The following is a 17,745-nucleotide window of genomic DNA, read 5'->3' on the forward strand; positions in this document are numbered from 1 at the left end:
TGTGTGTGTGTGTGTGTGTGTGTGTGTGTGTGAGAGAGAGAACCGGATTGGGGGGGGCAGCTGGTGGTACGAATACCACCACCCTCCTAAAAAGAGGAGAGAGTGAGAGAGAGAGAGCGAGAGAGAGGAATGGCATGAGTGAAAACACTAGACAGAGCATACCGCAACTTGCTTTCTTGTGCCTGTCGTTCTCCTGCTCTCTCTTTCCTCAGCAGCGTGTGGACCTCCGAGCTCTTTGTCAGCCAGTTTCGGGTAGCAGTGGTGAATGGAACTGCTCATTGCAGCCAACAGTCTGCCCTGCTGCTGAATGCTCTCAGTGTAGAGAGCGAGAGAGGTTGAGATTAAAAGAGGGTGAATGGTGAGGGAGAGATTTGAGATTTCCTTTTTTACACAGCTTGCTCGATGTACAAAAGTGAAAGATGAGTAAAGATGTTATACTCATTAAGCAGTAGGGTCACTGGAGAGCTGGGTTTATAGATTTTTTTTTACATTTGTTTTTAAATTCATATTTTTGATTAACTGGTTTCAGACTGTTTGTGGTGGTATTGCTCACACACATTAAGATCCCTGTCCTAGGAGGGTTTCCACATTGATATGTTTAATCATTCTGTGTCAGTGGATAATATTCTGAAATTTCATGATAAACATTTTGAAGGCATAAATATTCATGTATGTATTCACTGGCCCTCATTCATCAAAGCTCCATAGCAACAGAAGCACAAATTCAAGCATAGATTCAAAGACCGTGAATAACGTACCAACTACTCCACATCTGTTTCATTAAACTGTCGTATGTGGTGGAATTGAACGCTGATTTGAGCTTAATCGGCAAATCGGTTTCAGCCATGTGGAAACGAGGATCACAGTGGTCCTTTACTTCCATATCACATCCTAATTTGCACTCACTTACCAGGACTGGGCCATAGGCCCCAAAAAATAAAACCTTGAGAGATATATAACATTTATGATTGGCTCTCAACTACAGTTTAGATCTTCAATGAGGGTGAAGTGTTTTTCAGGTTGTTTAAAAAAAAAAAAAAAAACAACTCTCAAATTTCACAAAACTCTCAAATTACTCTAAAATCTTTCTCTTGCCATATGCAAGTTTGATTCTAACAAGATGAAACCAAAGATGTAACTAATGAATAATGAAACTGTTAGTTTGTGTAATAATCATTTTATGTTCTGATTTGACCGCACACAACAACGATGAATAAGGCCCACTGTGCTCATATCTTCTGTGTAAGATATGATTTCTCTCTCTCCACCTGTTTCTCTTTCCTCAGCTATCTATAACTATGATGCGCGCAGTGACGAGGAGCTTTCTCTACAGATTGGGGACACAGTACACATACTGGAAACTCATGAAGGTGAGCTGTTGTGGTGCTGGGAGCACTCACACACTTACTCTTTCTCTACACATTCTTCTTTGTCGCTCTTTCACTCAATCTCTCATTCCTGCTCTTTTATTTTTCCTCTCTTGATCACCCTCTCTCTCTCTGTCCCTCCACGTCTGTCTTTCCTCACCCTGCAAACGATGACATGTTTGATCAAGTGGGGCACCAGCACTTTTTTTTCGGAGGGTGGTGCATTATTACTGTGTCAGTACCGTCACCCTGCAGGGGGACCTGGGGACACCAGGAGCCCAACCTCCTCACATGCATCCTTCATTCCTGGCAAAAGCACTCTCCATTTCTGAACTATTTCTCCTCATACTGCATTTTTTTGGTTAAAGTTTCTTTTCACCTCCAGCCCTTATTTGATAGCTGTACTGGAGTTTTATTACTCAAGACTATAGAAATTGTTAGCATTGATTATTTTGTTCAGAGTCGCCCCAAAAGCAAGTTATGAATTTGTGTACGGGTAGGAGATGCATATTGTCTATGCGGTGCAGTCACTCGTGTGTGCAGCGTTATGGTGATGGTTTACCCCCACACTTGTCTTTCAGGTTGGTACAGGGGACACAGGCTGAGGCGCAAATCCAAGAAGGTGAGCTCACTCTGCTGACTTGGATGTTGATGCACCTGTCTGAGAGATGAAAATCGGAGCAAATGAATTATAAGTGGGAGGAGCAGAGCACAGCGCTGCCCTGAACCATTGACTTCTATTAATTTGCTTTGCATGTTTTCTGCTGCCGTTTTTGCTTGCAGGGTATATTTCCTGCATGTTATATACATCTAAAAGAGGCCACAGTCGAAGGCAGTGGGTAAGTTTATGACTTGTCTAGTGAACAATTTTTATTTAAACAATGTTTTAATTATAATAATACACACATATATACAATTAAAAAAATAATGATTTATTTGTGTTATTGTTATACAATTTCAGCCATAAACTATTCAGTGTGTTGCTTTTTACCCATAGTTTTATACTGGATGCATCAGTAAAACGGTCATCATATGTTCAGGCCTGCTAATTTCAACATGCAGAATTAAGAACATTCTGTGGAATGTGTATAGCTTGGCTGTCAGTGGATATTATAAATAAAACACTTACATTTAATCAGAATCTGTGCTGGGAAAGCCAAGTTCCTTTTAATGGGAAAAACGCAATTGTTGAAAACTCTCATCTCATGTGGGCTATATATAGCGGTAAGTTTACAGCAGTCTAATGATGCTTGTGTTACATCAGGGATTTCATTCACTTGTCATGGATTTCTCAGTTTCAGATCTCTAGAGCTTGAGTTAACAGCCTATGTTCCAGAAGCGAGAGAGCTCTTGTTTTAGGCACATATCCCAGGTTATTGAATAAAGCGTCCTGGTGTTCTTGAAGCACGCTTAAAACAGGGCTTGACTGAGCTTTCTCACTGAGCTCCTGCAACTCTAAAACACTTCATCGATATCACACTTTTTGTCTCAATCAGGATGGCTGATTTCATCAGAGATTTCCCCTTGAAATTGAAAGCGAGCTAGCAATACTGCACGTCCAAAGCATCTCCCAGGTTACGTGAACTGGGGGGGGAGGAGATTCCATGGGAAGCGGCTTTTGGAGATCTGTCTGTTGATTGCAGGGGAGTTGCAGGGAGGGGCCTCTGGAGCTGGTTCAACTTTGCTGGGAGAGTAATCAGAGAAACGGCTGAGAACCGCTTTCAGCGCAGGCGTCCTTGAACACATCATCCACGCCGAACACCCGTCTGAAATGAAGATCTGAGTAGGGCTTAAGGAGGAGGTTTGGATTAGCCATGGAGCGAACAGCGTGCTTTTATTAAGATAAGATTGAGGATATGAGCTGAGTGAACCTGCTGGAGAGACCTCTCCCACAGCCTGTGCAGAAAGAATTTCGAGCCAGCACACGGGTTTATTATATTTCTCTGCCTCTGTCCAGACTTAGTCATGGACGTGTACGTCAGGTCAGGACAGTGAATGGGTGTGAGTACCACGTGCGTTGTGATGCTGAGAAGCGATAGAGCAGTACGTCATAGCAAATTAAGTCATCGCAACTTGAAGTTCATATCATCAGTCGTTTTGAATAGCAAAGCTTTGACCAGGCTTCACGTGCACCCATGCAGCAGGTCATTTTTACCGCAGGGGAGGGAGGGGGAGTCCGTTTATATTCAAATATCTCCTTGTTCCATCTCGCCATGTCTGTGCCTCTGTCGCCTCTTAGACCAAAGGAGACGGTCATCCCTACAGAGCAGCCCCTGGTGCACGAGGTCACCACCACGCTGAGAGAATGGGCTTCCATATGGAGGGACCTGTACGTGGTGAGTGCATGTCTTGGGAGTCGTGAGCGTGACCTGCAAGCTGCAACACTTGTCTCTGGAGTAGTGGCGGAGGACCTGGTGCGACCGGAGTGCAGTACGGAATCTGCAGCTGCTCTCATCTGAACGCATCTCTCTAGCATTCTGTTCAGCGAGTGTCCGGGAATGGTCACATGGGCACCAGTCCTGTCCTACCCCAGGACATCGACTGCCTTCCATGCTGCACTGTAACACGTTGAGGAGAGCGTTTCCATAAATCAAACACTGTCAAGTCTTTGTATGCTCCTGCAATTCAAATGCTGGGTGATGCACACCGTCCAAGGTGACCCTCGGGGCTTATAAAGTGCTCTCAATGCTTTAAACTCTGACTTTTGACCTTTCTCATTCATCTGGTGTTGTGCAAAACGTTTAGTGTCTGTCGTCACTGATTAAAGCTCACCCTCTTGCCATGTCAGAGTGAACATGACAGTTTAATTAGCCCTCATTTCACTGTATACTCAGACTGTGTGTGTGTGTGTGTGTGTGTGTGTGTGTGTGTGTGTGTGTCTGTGTGCGCGCGCGCACGCGTTCATCTCTGTACGTGCGTGTTTCTGAAGGGGGACAAGCGTGAGATGTTTAATACCGTTCGTGACATGATCTACGACCTCATTGAGTGGCGATCTCAGATTTTGTCCGGAACCCTCCCCCAGGATGAGCTCTCGGAACTTAAACAGAAAGTCACCTCCAAGATTGACTACGGGAACAAGTACGTGGCACCTCTTTAGCCGCCTCCGTCTTCCTCCTGAGCAGGCCTACATCCTACTGCTTTCTCACTACTTCTTCTGATTTAGCAGTAGTCACTTCCAGTTTCCGAGCGTGACTCTATCGCACATCTGAACCTCCGCTATGCGAGGAGCCAGGGTGGCTCAGACTGTGTGTGAAGCGTGTAGCCCCTGCTCGGCGCTCACCGAGGAAACCCATTACCCACTACCCACTGGGCTGTGCACTTTATAACCAGCGTTACTCAATTTGGCCTCCCCAGCTATCCTATAGTCGGCACATCTAACAGCTGCTGGGAGCATTTAGATGACCAGTTTACTGGGTAATAAAGGAGCCAATTACACTCCCAACATCTGGTGTCTTTGGAAAGGCTGATCGACATGCAGGCGTGGATGGGTTTTTGTTGTTTTTTTTCTGATTCGGGTAGGCAGAAAAATCCCCAGTTACGCCCCCCCCAAACACACAAAATGCCAATGTTTTAATTGTTTATGGAGATGTTCAAATCTTCTGTCTTCTCCTTTATTAAACAATAAAGATTATTCACTCCAGGCAAGGATAAGAGTACAACAGGGAATTTATTCAGGTGTTTAAAAACTGAACATGGCACTGCAATATATCTGTGAACAGTGCTGCCTCTTTAGATAGCTGTGCAATATTCGCTTAATTGCTTGTTTGTTCTTATCATTTCTCATGGTTACTTGTCCATCATTGTTACTTGTTGTTGTGGTTTATTTATTTCTTTATTTCTTTGCTTTGCTTTGCTTTGTCGTCCTGTTGCGTTACTGTCTCTGAACCCCGTTGTGTGCCGGGCACCGGTCGTCAGGGTTCTGGACCTGGACCTGGTGGTGAGGGACAAGGTTGGGAACATTCTGGACCCAGACCTTACCAGCACCATCAGCCTGTTCCAAGCCCACGAGACTGCATCCAGACAGATCGAAGAGCGGATCCAGGAGGAGAAGGTAAAAACGACAGATGAAACCACGCAGACCGAACAAGCATGCACGCGGGTAGCGAAGCCCCAGTCCCCTGAAGCTAATGCGCTTATAACATTGCTCGCAGAGGTGGTAGGCTAGCTGATGGAGAGGAGTTCCTATAACATGACCAGCTGCTAAGTGAAGAGCTGCCCTTGGAGACCGGGTTTTTCATGAGAACACACAGCGCTGAAGTGCTATACTGCAGTGTAGATCTTCAGCTCCCATATTAACTGACCCTTTATCTCCACACATTCCTGTCGTAGCGATTAGCTTGATGTTTACTTGAGATGCTGGGAAGAGTGCTGCAGTGTTCTGAAGCATATCGGTGTCAGGGTGCGAGTTATCACAGACACCCTGACTGTCCTTAACACTTTCTTAAGTTGTCTTACATTTTCATGTATTTCATAGTAATTATGCAGATTATGCAGCTCAGGTAAGGTTACCCTCTACCGTGTTGGCACTACGAACAAAAAAAAATAACCCCAAAACAACACAAAACAGAGGCGCAGTCTTCAACTGGGAAACATTTCATCATGTTTTGTGCTATAATCAGCTCCCACTCGAGAGTCAGCCCGTGCAGAAGGAGGTTATGTGAGTCTTTTACCACGAGAGGGAGAGAAAGGTGGAGTTTGAAAAAGGAGGAGGAGGAGGGAGAAGTAGATGAAAGAGGGAGGGAGAGGGGGAGAGGGGTCGGGAGAGAGGGATGGTGACAGAGGGTAAGGGAGAGAGAGAACAACTTCAGTCTGTCAGATTATCTTTAGAAAATTCTCTCTTTCTCACACACATGCACACACTTTAGCAGCACAGATGGGGGCTAACCTGAGATGCAGGGATCACAAATAGTCTTGTGTGTGTTATCTCGGATGTTGTGTCACTGGTCGGTAGACTATGTCTGTTTCTGTCCCTTTTCTGCAGGTGTGAGCAGTCCAGCAGCTCAGACTGTGGACTGCTTTTCTTGCTTTCTGTCTCACACATGGCCTGTCGTCTTCTGGACAATTTAGATTACATGTTGTTGAAGCATTAAAAACATTTTTTAAATTTAAGGTTGAACAAATAGGCATCCAGCTTCACTCCCTGACTCCATTCTGACTTTTTTTTTTTCTCCATATAATTTGGTGCAAGTAGTTCAAGGAATAGGAGTTGTCAGTGTGTTTGGAGTGTTGCATGTAATTCACACATTTTGTGTGTGTGTGAGTGTCTCCAGTGTTGCTGGCACAAAATGATCCAAATAAACGATTCAGTCATGTGAGACGGATCTGTGTTGCCTGTTCTAGTCTCAGTAAATCCCCACTCATAACCTGCTTATTCCTAGAATGTCAGTTCATGCAGAGAGACCTGTTTTTTTATTTTTTTTGGGGGTGGGGGAGAAATGTCAAAGGTTCATGTCACTGAAAGTTTTTATTTCTTTTTTTCCTGACCTGGTTTACAAATATATTGCATCTGCTTTCATCATACAAGATTTAGCAGAGGGAACTAGCACAGATTCCCTCTTGCTAGTGATCTGTAGTGCAGGCCAAAAACATTAGTCCAATCCCATGAATGTTTTCTTCCCAGTCACAGAAACAGAACCTTGATCTGAGCCGCCGGGCCAAATTCGACTCCACACCTTCCTTTGCCCTGTTTGTGACGCTGAAGAACGTGGTGTGTAAAATAGGGGAGGATGCCGAGGTACTAATGTCTCTCTACGACCCCAGCGAGTCCAAGTTCATCAGGTACTCAGCCCTGATTCTCTCTCACACACACACACACACACACACACACACACACACACACACACACACACACACACATACATACATACATACATATATATACACACATATACACACATACACATTGTCCATTGTAGTAGAGCCTGTTATTGTTCAGAGATTGAAGCCTTTTAACAGCAAAAAAAAAAAACTCAGGGTTGACCTTTGCTTGGGAACACGTATAGCAGTGTTTTGAGTTTTACTGCTTCCTGTTCTGTATTCAGTACAGTTTGTGAAGAACACATGGAACATCATGCCAGCTCCCTCATTGAGCTCCAGCACGGTGTACTGTGGGTGATGTACCTGTCTCCAAAAGCAAAGGCTATCTCCTTTTTCAAACACTTTGTCTTTTTCTCCCTCCCTCCCACCCCCACCCTGTGATGCAGCGAGAACTACCTGGTGCGGTGGTCCAGTTCAGGCTTGGTTAAAGACATCGATCAGCTTCACAACCTGCGGGCTGTGTTCACAGTGCGTATCTGTCTATTCTGCATGGCTCTCAGGTGGACCCTCCATGTACTTTAAGTGCTTTAGGGAACACAGTCCCTTCAGATCACTCTTCTTGCTTCCACATGCCTAGTCTGCCTTACGACTGTCCAGACTGGCCCTTCATGCACAGAACATTGTGTCCCTCTGTTTTTCTTTTTTCTTTACTGTTTGTGCCTCGCAGCAGTGCAAGGTGATTCTTGCGGTCCTGTGCACTGCTTACGCAGTGATTCAGCCCAAGTTGAGTGATTGCAATATTATGAAGTGACACTTTAATTTGTATTCTTCTGCTTGTTTTCTCCACACCATAATTGCAGTATTGCCGCACACTAATTTGCTTTAATCGTGGACCCAGGGCACCATTCTGCCAGGCCATGCGTGACTCTGTATTAGCCTTTATTGATCATATTGTTATTGGAAGTAGTTGTAGTCATCTGTTCTGGAAGCATGTGTAGGGATCCTTCCCCACCTTCAGTCCACTTTATGGTTGACCGCGGGTGGGTGGGTGTGTGAGTGTGAGTATGTGTGTGGGGTGTTTATGAACTGACTTCCTGAGATGGGCAGGGGTTCTTCTCTGAGATTTCTCCTACAAGAAATGCATCTGTCCAGCTAGCCGCCACTGAGAGTGCTGTAGCCGGCAGAGTTTTCCCCTATCGCAAACTCACTCTGGTCCAGCTGTGCTCCACCTCTTACAGAACTGCAGGAGCATAATGAGATGCCCTGTTAGAGCACATCCGTTTATATAGAACTCCTGCATCGCTTGCACAGGAAGTGCCACTTTCTTTCACTCGGGACATTTGGGACACTAGGGAGTAGAACTCTCCTCCGTCCTTCAGTTTGGAGTTAGGACGAATATAAACACACCCTATTACATGGTTTGTATGAGTATGGTATAGTGGTCTGTGTGTGCGTGTGTGTGTGCGTTGCTGTGCAGGACCTGGGCAGTGAGGATCTGAAAAGGGAAAAGATCAGTTTCGTCTGTCAGATCGTCCGCGTAGGACGCATGGAACTGCGGGACAACAACACTAAGAAGCTAACATCCGGCCTGAGACGCCCCTTTGGAGTGGCTGGTAAACACACTTCGTACACGCTCCCCCTGGACCCCTCTAACCACACAGACGCCAGTAACGCATCCCGTGGCAGTCTAGAACATCGCAGGAGAAGGTTGTTACTTGACTTAGTGGAGTTGTTTTCATTGGTGTGCTCAGAAAGGCTGGGCCTCTTTCAGTCCTCAGGGAAACTGCTACGACAGCTTTGCTGTAGCTGTGTTCTGGGCTGTTTGTTTAGCGCTGTGAGTTTTGGAAAACACATGGTCTTGGCGAGCGGTTCTTCCCAAAACAAGAGCTTGCACGTCGGAATGAACAGAATATAGTCAAAAACAAGTATAATGAGGGGCCCGCCCCATCGCCCATCCCCACCCAGTCCTACTCTCCTGCCATGTTACCAAGAGAGGAAAAGACAGTCACCGAAATCTTACCGAACGCATTCCAAAAAGCGAGGGAAACAGACGCGAAGAGACGTGACGGAGGAGAGACGAGCGATGTGAACAAAGATGCTCATCTCTAAGCTTCTGCCCTCGCTGCATAAATAGATTTGGCTTATAATCAGAGGTTTTGCGCTGGCGTAGAATGAGGAATTAGTGAGTGATTCGTCCCTGGTGGCAGAGATGCCTGCTCCATAGTAAACTAATTAGATTGGCTCCTAGCCCATGGCTCATTGGGAGGGAGAATCAGACCCTCTCTTCTTTGTACTATTGGATATAGAACCCAACACGTTGATCTTGGAGAGCTAATCATGGCAGGATGGGATTTGATTTTCCCTGCGCATCAAATTTGTTGGGCTTTGCAGCTTGTTTTTGTGTGCTGTGTGCCATGCATTAGGCAGAATGGGTCTACAGTGCATATAATAATAATAATAATGATAAAGTACTCTTATGGTGTTAGAAACTGATGTGGTTCTACGGCGTCCTTTATACATCTGTGTGGTCTGTGTGTCATCGTCGTCAGTGCGGATGTGCGTGAGTCAGTTTCAGCATCGAACGTAGTGTTGTCGTGGGAAGGAACGATGCCTTCTCCAGCCCCTCCTCTTCTTCCTCACTACACAGAGCTGTATGTGGGTCAGAGTGGCGGGGTGCTATGGCACCTGCACAGTGACGCTTTCATCAGCATCCCGTTGCCGGGTGAACGGCGCTTCCTATGCTCCACAGCCTCCAGACTTGCCTAAGGGTGGATAGCGGCACCCAGCAGCTGGGCCAGGGCTTCTAGGCTAAGACCTCATGCTCATATAGTGACGGTTTGTTTTTAGAGCTGAGGTGGCTAGCAACTTTGGTATCTGACCCCCCCCCCCCCAAAAAAAAAAACAAAAAACAAAAACAAAACAAACAAACAAACAACAAAAACAAAAAGAAGCACATTCACAAAGCTTAGTTTTATTTTCTAGGGATTTCAATGTATGGATTCTCTTTGAATAATGCTTTGAAGCAGAGTTATAAAAATGCTATACCTTTTTATGCTGATGCTTCCATGGTAAAAACAAAACAAAACTTGGTGTCTTTTTCCCTTTTCTTTTGCACAGTAATGGATGTCACTGACATTGTCACAGGCAAAATGGACGACGAGGATAAACAGCACTTCATCCCCTTTCAGCCGTGAGTATGTTTCTGTCCTACAGGCGCGGTGACCTTGCACGCCACCGATACCACTTTAACAGATGAGAATTTTCAAAGATCTGTGTGTGCATACACACCCGTGAAAGTACCGTGCGAACCCACGGACCTGTGAGCACATACGCACGTCTCTGATCCTGACACTGCAACATTGCGGGGGGGCATATGTTCATGCATAAACCGGAGACCGGAGACCAGATGAGTGCCGTGTTGCGCCGGCTGAGCGGAGCACTCGGCCAACTCGGGCTTCATGCCTGAGGTCTCCACACGGGACCCCGCACTTAAAGCATCTCTGCGCTTCAAAGCTCCTGGCGCCTGATGAGCTGTAGCCTCGAACACTGGTCCCCGCCTGGTCCCTCCTGGCTCAATTAAGACTAGCTTGTTAACTTCTGTCCAGGAGGAGGTGGGGAATGTGAGCCACCCTTCCTCTATCAGGAGTCTCGCTCTAATTGGAAATCCTTTACATAAAGGCAGTCTGCAGGCCTTTGAACATTCCCCGGTCCTGGATAAGCCAGGAAGCAATTAAGCCCTTACGCGGCCCTTAGATAAGCCACTTTCTCCCGTACTTGCCTGTGCATGATTGTATGGCAGTACACAGTGCTTCAGTAGTTCTGAATCTCGGAATGAGTTTTTTCCTCCTGGATGTGGTGGAGTCCGACATGGAAGAGGGTTATGGAAACGGAGAACTAACTGGCCATAATTATATGGCGGACATCAGGTTGGCTATCACGGAATTAGAATTCCTTTCTGACTGGTGACGGTGTTTCCCGCAGCTCCATTTCTGTAACACGAACATTCGGATTAGACTTTAATTTGGATTGTTTGGGTTTATAATTTGTAGGCCAGATGGCTGTTACTGAAGTCTTTTATTTTTAAGTTTGTTTGTTTCCTCTCCACTGTATAGTGACCTGTCAGAAAAACATCTGTTGTTGGCTCGTGTGCGTGTTTGTGCGCACATGTATTTGGGTGCGCATGGCTCGTCCTGCTCCTGTGTTTTCGTGCCAGTGTACAAGTTCTTTTGCCTGAACACCATAAGCACAGCGAAGCTCCACATACGCACGTCCGGCAGGGAAACGCCTCCAGCTGCACTGGCTCGTTTTCTTTTACTTTCTATTCTCTTGTCTTTTCATCATTCCTCTCTCCCTCGCTCTCTCTCTCTGTGTCTTGGACATTGACATACACTGCAGCAGGGCAGTCACTTGTCACTTATGCAGCACTAGAGGATCTTTTCTTCAGGCTTGTGCTCTGATGTCGGATCATCTCCTAACTTGCGCTCTCTCTCTCTCACTCACTCTCTCTCTCTCTCTCTCTCTCTCTCTCTCTCTCTCTCTCTGTCTCTCTGTGTCTCTTCCATTACCCACCCTTGTATCACTGTTTGCTAACAAAATGGCTCGTGTCCTCTGTCATGATATTTGCATCACTGTTTGGTCTGTTTGGTCCCTCTGTTTTCTCCTCTTCCTCCCCTTCCCTGCATCCTCCTCTCCTCACTTGCTACCCATTTCTTGCTTGCGATGTTTTTCCCCTCCTCTCTTTCCTTCTTTCGCTTTTTCTCTCATCCATGTGCTCTCTCTCTCTGGCTCACTCTTGCTCGCTCTTGCTCTTTCTCCTTCTCTCTCTCGTTCGCTCCCTCTCTATATCTTTTCCTCTCCCTGGCTCTCTTTCACATTCTTTCCTTCTCTTTTTCACTCTCCCTCTCTTTTCCTCTCACTCGTGCTCTCTCTCTCTCTCTCTCTCTCACTCGTGCTCTCACGCGCTCTCTCCCTTTCACTCGTGCTCCCTCTCTCTCACTCGTTCACGCTCTCTTTCTCTTTCTCTCACTCGTGCTCCCTCTCTCTCTCTCTCTCACTCGTGCTCTAGCGCTCTCTCTCTCTCTCTCTCTCTCTCTCTCTCTCTCTCTCTCTCTCTCTCTCTCTCATGCTCTCTCTCCCTTTCACTCGTGCTCTCTTTCTCTCTCTCACTCGCGCTCTCTCTCACTCGCGCTCTCTCTCTCACTCTCTCTCTCCCTTTCACTCGTGCTCTCTCTCTCTCTCTCTCTCTCTCCCTTTCACTCGTGCTCTCTCTCTCACTCTCTCTCTCTCTCTCTCTCTCTCTCTCTCACTCTCTCTCTCCCTTTCACTCGTGCTCTCTCTCTCTCTCCCTTTCACTCGTGCTCTCTCTCTCTCACTCGCGCGCTCTCTCTCTCTCTCTCACTCTCTCACTCTCTCTCTCCCTTTCACTCCTGCTCTCTTTCTCTCTCTCACTCGTGCTCTCTCTCTCTCTTTCTTGTTCGCACCCTCTCTCTCCCCCCTCCCCCCTTGTGGTGTGTTGCTGGTCATCGTGTGTGAACTCCAGGCTTGCGCTGGATGACGCCATCCGAAACAGACAGCTGAACATCTCACGTTTTTCACCCAGGGTGGCAGGGGAGAGCGACTTCCTTCAGAGCGTCATCAACAAAGTCATCGCTGCCAAAGAGGTCAATCACAAGGGCCAGGGTAAGCGTCCCTCCAGAGAATGGCCGTCTGCAAACCTCACGCAAAGACTCCCCGTTGATATGCTTGTGGACTCTCGGATAACTTTAGTTCAGGCTGGCCTTGCATGAGCAAAGTGTTTCACTCATAAATGTCTCTTCACTGTTCCACTCTCTTTATTCTCTACTGTTTGGCCTTAGTTTCACTGGCTAACTAAAACGCCCTCTGAAGGAGCCCCTGTGCCTGTTAGTGATGTCTGTCCAGCAGGAAACTCAGTGCTAGCAAGAGTTACGATCGTGCTTGCTAGCTGTCGGCCAGAGTGGGGTCATATACACTCCTAGAGCACTACACACCTGCCATCAGCCACAAGCCACACCTGCACCCCCCCCCCCCCCCCAAAAAAAAAAGGCAGTGACGATTCCCTCGGAGAACAGATGGGGTGAGAAAAAGGTAGAGGGAGAGTAGAAGAGAGGGATAAGGGCACAAGGGAGAGATACAAAGCTCTGCAGACAGGTTCCCATTTAGATGTTCTCAAGTGTCAAAGATGCTTTTCTGCTCACTGAATCATGAAAAGCAGACGAATTCCTCTGGTTAATTATGGAATGTGCGCTGTGTGTCGAGCGAAGATAAATAAGAGATGGAAATACTGAGCACGTACACATGTCGTCATCATAAAGGCATTTAGGAATCAGCTGTAAACCACGAGTTACATTTTTAAACAAAAATACTTAAGGCAAAATAGGTTTGATTTAATATATTTTACTTACATGTATAACATCTTTTCAGCTATTGAAAGGTATGCATAATTTCATGCAAAATCCCAACCTTTTGCTCCAAAAACTTTTTTTTTTTTTTTTATGTTGATGGTTTTTTAAAGTATTCACTTCTAAATTACCTTGCATTGGCTTCTGCTGGACATAGAACATGGCAGCAGAACAGATTTTAGAAATTCTAATAACTTCCAATAAACGAATGATTTTCTAATAAATTCTAAAATAGCACTGTTGCAGTGGTGCAGTATTTTCCTGCAGTGTTGCTGTTATTTCATCTTATTACAAGACCCAATAAAGAACAGAGTGTCTCTCATCTTTCTTGGGACTCTCCTGCTTCTCTGGTTGTGGCTAGTGCTGTGTCTCTGATCTTTAGGTCATTTCCCAGAATACAAAGCACATGTGTAATGTAGAATGCTGGCGCGGTGAGCTCCCTGTGAAGCCTGAACCTCAGGACCCACTCTTAAATCACCCCTCCATCCAAAACCTGGCTATAAAAAGTTCATCATTTACACCACATACTGAGGATGTGATGCATGCTTATAAATAGTTTTTATGCCATCTGTATTAGACCATTTTCAATCCAAAGCTGGATGCCGTTCTGTGACCTTTTTTTTTCCCACAAAAAAACGCCAAAGATGTTTTGAACACCGTTAAATGGAAAGTAATTCAAATGTGCAGAAAATATTATTTTGAACTCTTTTAAAGCTAATTTAATTTTATTTAAAACTACTTATCATCTAGGCATATTAACAGATTGCCACCAGGCACATCAACAGATTTAAACAGTATATATAAATCTCCTATTATGATTTTATAGGCCAAAATGTTTCAGAACTAATTGCTGTTTATAAATGATGATAGAACTGCTGAGATGATTTGTTGTGTGACTGTGTGCATGACTTTAGGGGAAAGTGTGTGTGTGTGTGTGTGTGTGTGTGTGTGTGTTGGGAGCGCATGGTGTTAGAACCGAAGCATTTGACTTGATTATATTTGTTCTTATTTAATGAGTCTCTCTGTGTGTAAACAGTGATGATGGTATTTTAATAAAGTGTCCCAGAGCACTGTAGCAGTACTCATGGCTGGGGGACACTGGAGAGACCCCTGCCAGGACTAACTGATGTTGGTCAGGAATCTCAGCTCTCACAAAAAAAAATGCACCGAAAATTCCTGAATACTATTTTGATTGTAGTTTGGTTATTTGCTTGCTGTATATAATACAACTGAAGATACAGATTGTTTTAGACAGAACGCTTTGATTTCACATCTGATGGCTCTATGTCCAAATTGTCCCGTCACATTGGAAACCTTGTGTACTACTTTGATGAGTTCTAAATTGTCTATTTTTGTTTATAAAATTGACAATTCTTGCATAATACTGAATTTAAATTTAAAATAGTACTTGTGTGAACCTCAGGTATGTGCTTACTCGTGGTTTCTAGGACATGTGCCACAAATGTATGTGCATTTGACATTTTTTGCTCCCGCGTGCTCAGGACTGTGGGTTACTCTGAAGCTGCTCCCTGGTGACATCCATCAGATCCGCAAGGATTTCCCCCACCTGGTGGACAGATCTACTGCTGTGGCACGCAAAATGGGCTTCCCCGAGATCATCATGCCAGGTGTGTGTGGGTGGGTGTGTGGAGGGTGGTGTTAGAACCACAAAACCGGGGGCGACATGGGGGAAAACATGATTCCATGTACAAATAAAATGTACAAATAAAATAAAATAAAACCAATAAAATAAAAAAACATCTCTCAAATTGGAGCTCCTTGAGTTGCTCTCCGTTTTGTTGCTATGATGGTTCCGCATTTAACCTTTGCTAAAGTCTCTTCAATGGCCAGAGTTAATGTACTACGAGACCTCGAAGTTTCTGACATCAGTTCCTGATAAGTGTCTTTACTTGGAATATCATCAATAACATCTACTCCCTTTCTCTTCTGACTCTGCAGTTATACGCTGGAGTTATGCAATATTCTCCTGTTTATAGGTGATGTCCGTAATGACATTTACGTCACGCTAGTCCAGGGAGACTTTGATAAGGGCAACAAGACCACACCCAAGAATGTGGAAGTTACCATGTCTGTGTATGATGAGGATGGCAAGCGTCTGGAGGTACGCATACACCCCGACACACGCTTGCTCTCACCTGCCAGATGAGCTGTCTGCTCTGCACCGCGGCCACACCCTTTAAAGAGCGTTGCTTGAGTGTGAGAATCGGTTGCCAAGCTCTTTGTCTGTTGTGCTCTCTTTCTCTTTGTGGCTCACTCTTTCTGTCTCACTCTCACCCTCCCTCTCCTGCTCTCTTTTTCTCTCTCTCTGTCTTATCTGTTCCTTGGTCTCTGTGGTTGTGCACTCTGGCCTGCTCCTGTTGCGTGGCAGGTCAGCTCGAGCTCATAACTGACGCTTGTCTGAAAGCATTAGCTCAAACTAAGTGAGGAGGACCAAACCTGCCTGGTGGGAGTACCGGAATACGGATTTGTGTGTTTGTATCTTTGTGTCTGTTAAATTGGCCACTTGGAGCATGGGCATTCGAGTTAGATTGGGGAGGATCTTCTTTCTCCGTATGTAGTAGGACTAAGGCTGATTTTCAGAAATGCCATTTTAGTGGGAAGCAATCCAGCGTACATGCTGTATTTAAAAAAAAAAAAAAAAGAAAGGAGCAATGAACTTGTCATCTGCACATCCTTTAATTTGAGGTTGAAAATGTTCAAATCCAACATGCATGTAATGTTATGTTTTACTTTGTGTGCAGAACGTGATCTTTCCCGGGGCCGGAGACGAGGGGATTACGGAGTACAAGTCTGTCATTTACTATCAGGTCAAACAGCCACGCTGGTTCGAGACCATCAAGGTGAGTGGAGGTCACTGCGGAAGCTGCTAGCGCAGGACGTCACTAATGTGCGTCAAACCCCTTCGTTCCTTCTGGAATATGGGTGTTCACGTATAGAGCCAAAGATTGGATGCGTGCTCCTGGAAAACTGAATTTGGATGTGCAAATCCATTTCTATTTCTTGTTTGGTAATGTAAGAAAATGTTCACATTTTCTATCGGAGATCATTAAAAAGACGCGGGCAGAGTGATGCCTCTCCGCACACGTGCTCCTGCTGCCGTGCGTCATTATTCTCTCTGATGCAGTGCAGTGGTGTTGGAGGGCCTTTTGCATATGTATGAATGCTGCGTGCCGATGGTCCGTTTCATCTCAAGTCACAGCAGGTCCTGCAAATCAGCAATCTGAAATGAGAGCTTTCGGAGGGTGCTCGCACCCTGTCTGCCGTGGCTGCTGCACGAAGCGCATCAAGCCAATCGTGTGCAAATAATTTGCAGGCACGTGTAGACGCCGTCCGAGGGCAAGCGCGCCAAAGAGTGAGTCCAGGTGACGAGCAGAGGTGCTGTAGGAGTGGCAGGAAATGCCAGAACACTGCCGGGCATTGTGGGAAGGCTTTAACAGTGCGCTCTGTTCAGTGTGCCTCACATGTCACACCGAGAGAATTCGGCTCATGACTCCATGGCTATTAATATTCATGTGGCCTTTAAGCGGCTGTGCTTCATTAAGCCTGACAGTTTATGGTTCCTCTGTGTACTGTATGTAACCTTTTTTTTTTTTTTTTTTTATCAGCGCCTCATTGTTTCTCCGCATATATTAATATTCACGCTTTCTTTAGTGCCTATAGGACATTTCAAGACCTGTCTGTTAATATTATGCCTGTGTGTCTGCGCGTCTGCTCGTGTTGCGCGCGAGCGTGTGTGGTCGGTCGGTCTGAAAGTTACCCATTTTCTCTCCCCCACCCCATATTCTTTTTATTGTTTTTGTTTTTTTATCCCTCCTCTAGGTTGCGATACCTATCGAGGATGTAAACAGAAGTCACCTTCGCTTCACTTTCAAACATCGCTCATCTCAGGACTGTGAGTACCACTCAGAACACACACCGCTGCTGGAGTGCTTCCTGCGCAGCCCACCCGCTGACACGCTCAGCGGTACAGACAGGCAGTGCCGTGCTCGCGGGGTACCAGCCGCAAAGACAGCAGTGATGGAGCTGTGGAGCTGCCTGCTCCCTCCACACACCCAACAGCACATGAGATAGTGCCCGCTCAGACCGTTTGGTCCCTTTTACCCCCAGGTTAGCGCACGCTGTTCCAGCCTACTGCTGGTTTAGGTGTGAAAAGCTCTAGATTGAACACACATCTTTTTTTT

General features: G+C 45.8%; 1 protein-coding gene across 4 annotated transcripts in view; it reads left to right on the top strand.

Moving 5' to 3' along the window:
* The window catches only part of dock1 (dedicator of cytokinesis 1), a 184,064-nt gene that overhangs the window by 18,472 nt on the left and 147,847 nt on the right, over positions 1 to 17,745 (top strand). For 2 of the 4 annotated variants that reach the window (XM_035533660.1, XM_035533661.1), the window contains exons 2-16: positions 1,287 to 1,370; positions 1,949 to 1,989; positions 2,151 to 2,206; positions 3,607 to 3,703; positions 4,297 to 4,445; positions 5,283 to 5,418; positions 6,988 to 7,145; positions 7,571 to 7,652; positions 8,602 to 8,737; positions 10,242 to 10,314; positions 12,664 to 12,803; positions 15,046 to 15,171; positions 15,541 to 15,665; positions 16,306 to 16,404; positions 17,384 to 17,456. In XM_035533660.1, the coding sequence (XP_035389553.1) occupies positions 1,287 to 1,370; positions 1,949 to 1,989; positions 2,151 to 2,206; positions 3,607 to 3,703; positions 4,297 to 4,445; positions 5,283 to 5,418; positions 6,988 to 7,145; positions 7,571 to 7,652; positions 8,602 to 8,737; positions 10,242 to 10,314; positions 12,664 to 12,803; positions 15,046 to 15,171; positions 15,541 to 15,665; positions 16,306 to 16,404; positions 17,384 to 17,456 (1,575 nt within the window). The remainder of the gene's footprint in view (positions 1 to 1,286; positions 1,371 to 1,948; positions 1,990 to 2,150; positions 2,207 to 3,606; positions 3,704 to 4,296; positions 4,446 to 5,282; positions 5,419 to 6,987; positions 7,146 to 7,570; positions 7,653 to 8,601; positions 8,738 to 10,241; positions 10,315 to 12,663; positions 12,804 to 15,045; positions 15,172 to 15,540; positions 15,666 to 16,305; positions 16,405 to 17,383; positions 17,457 to 17,745) is intronic. The other 2 variants (XM_035533662.1, XM_035533663.1) reach the window with 1 other exon arrangement.

The sequence above is a fragment of the Electrophorus electricus genome, chromosome 14, assembly GCF_013358815.1.
Source record: "Electrophorus electricus isolate fEleEle1 chromosome 14, fEleEle1.pri, whole genome shotgun sequence".
In the NCBI taxonomy this organism is placed as follows: Eukaryota; Metazoa; Chordata; class Actinopteri; order Gymnotiformes; family Gymnotidae; genus Electrophorus; species Electrophorus electricus.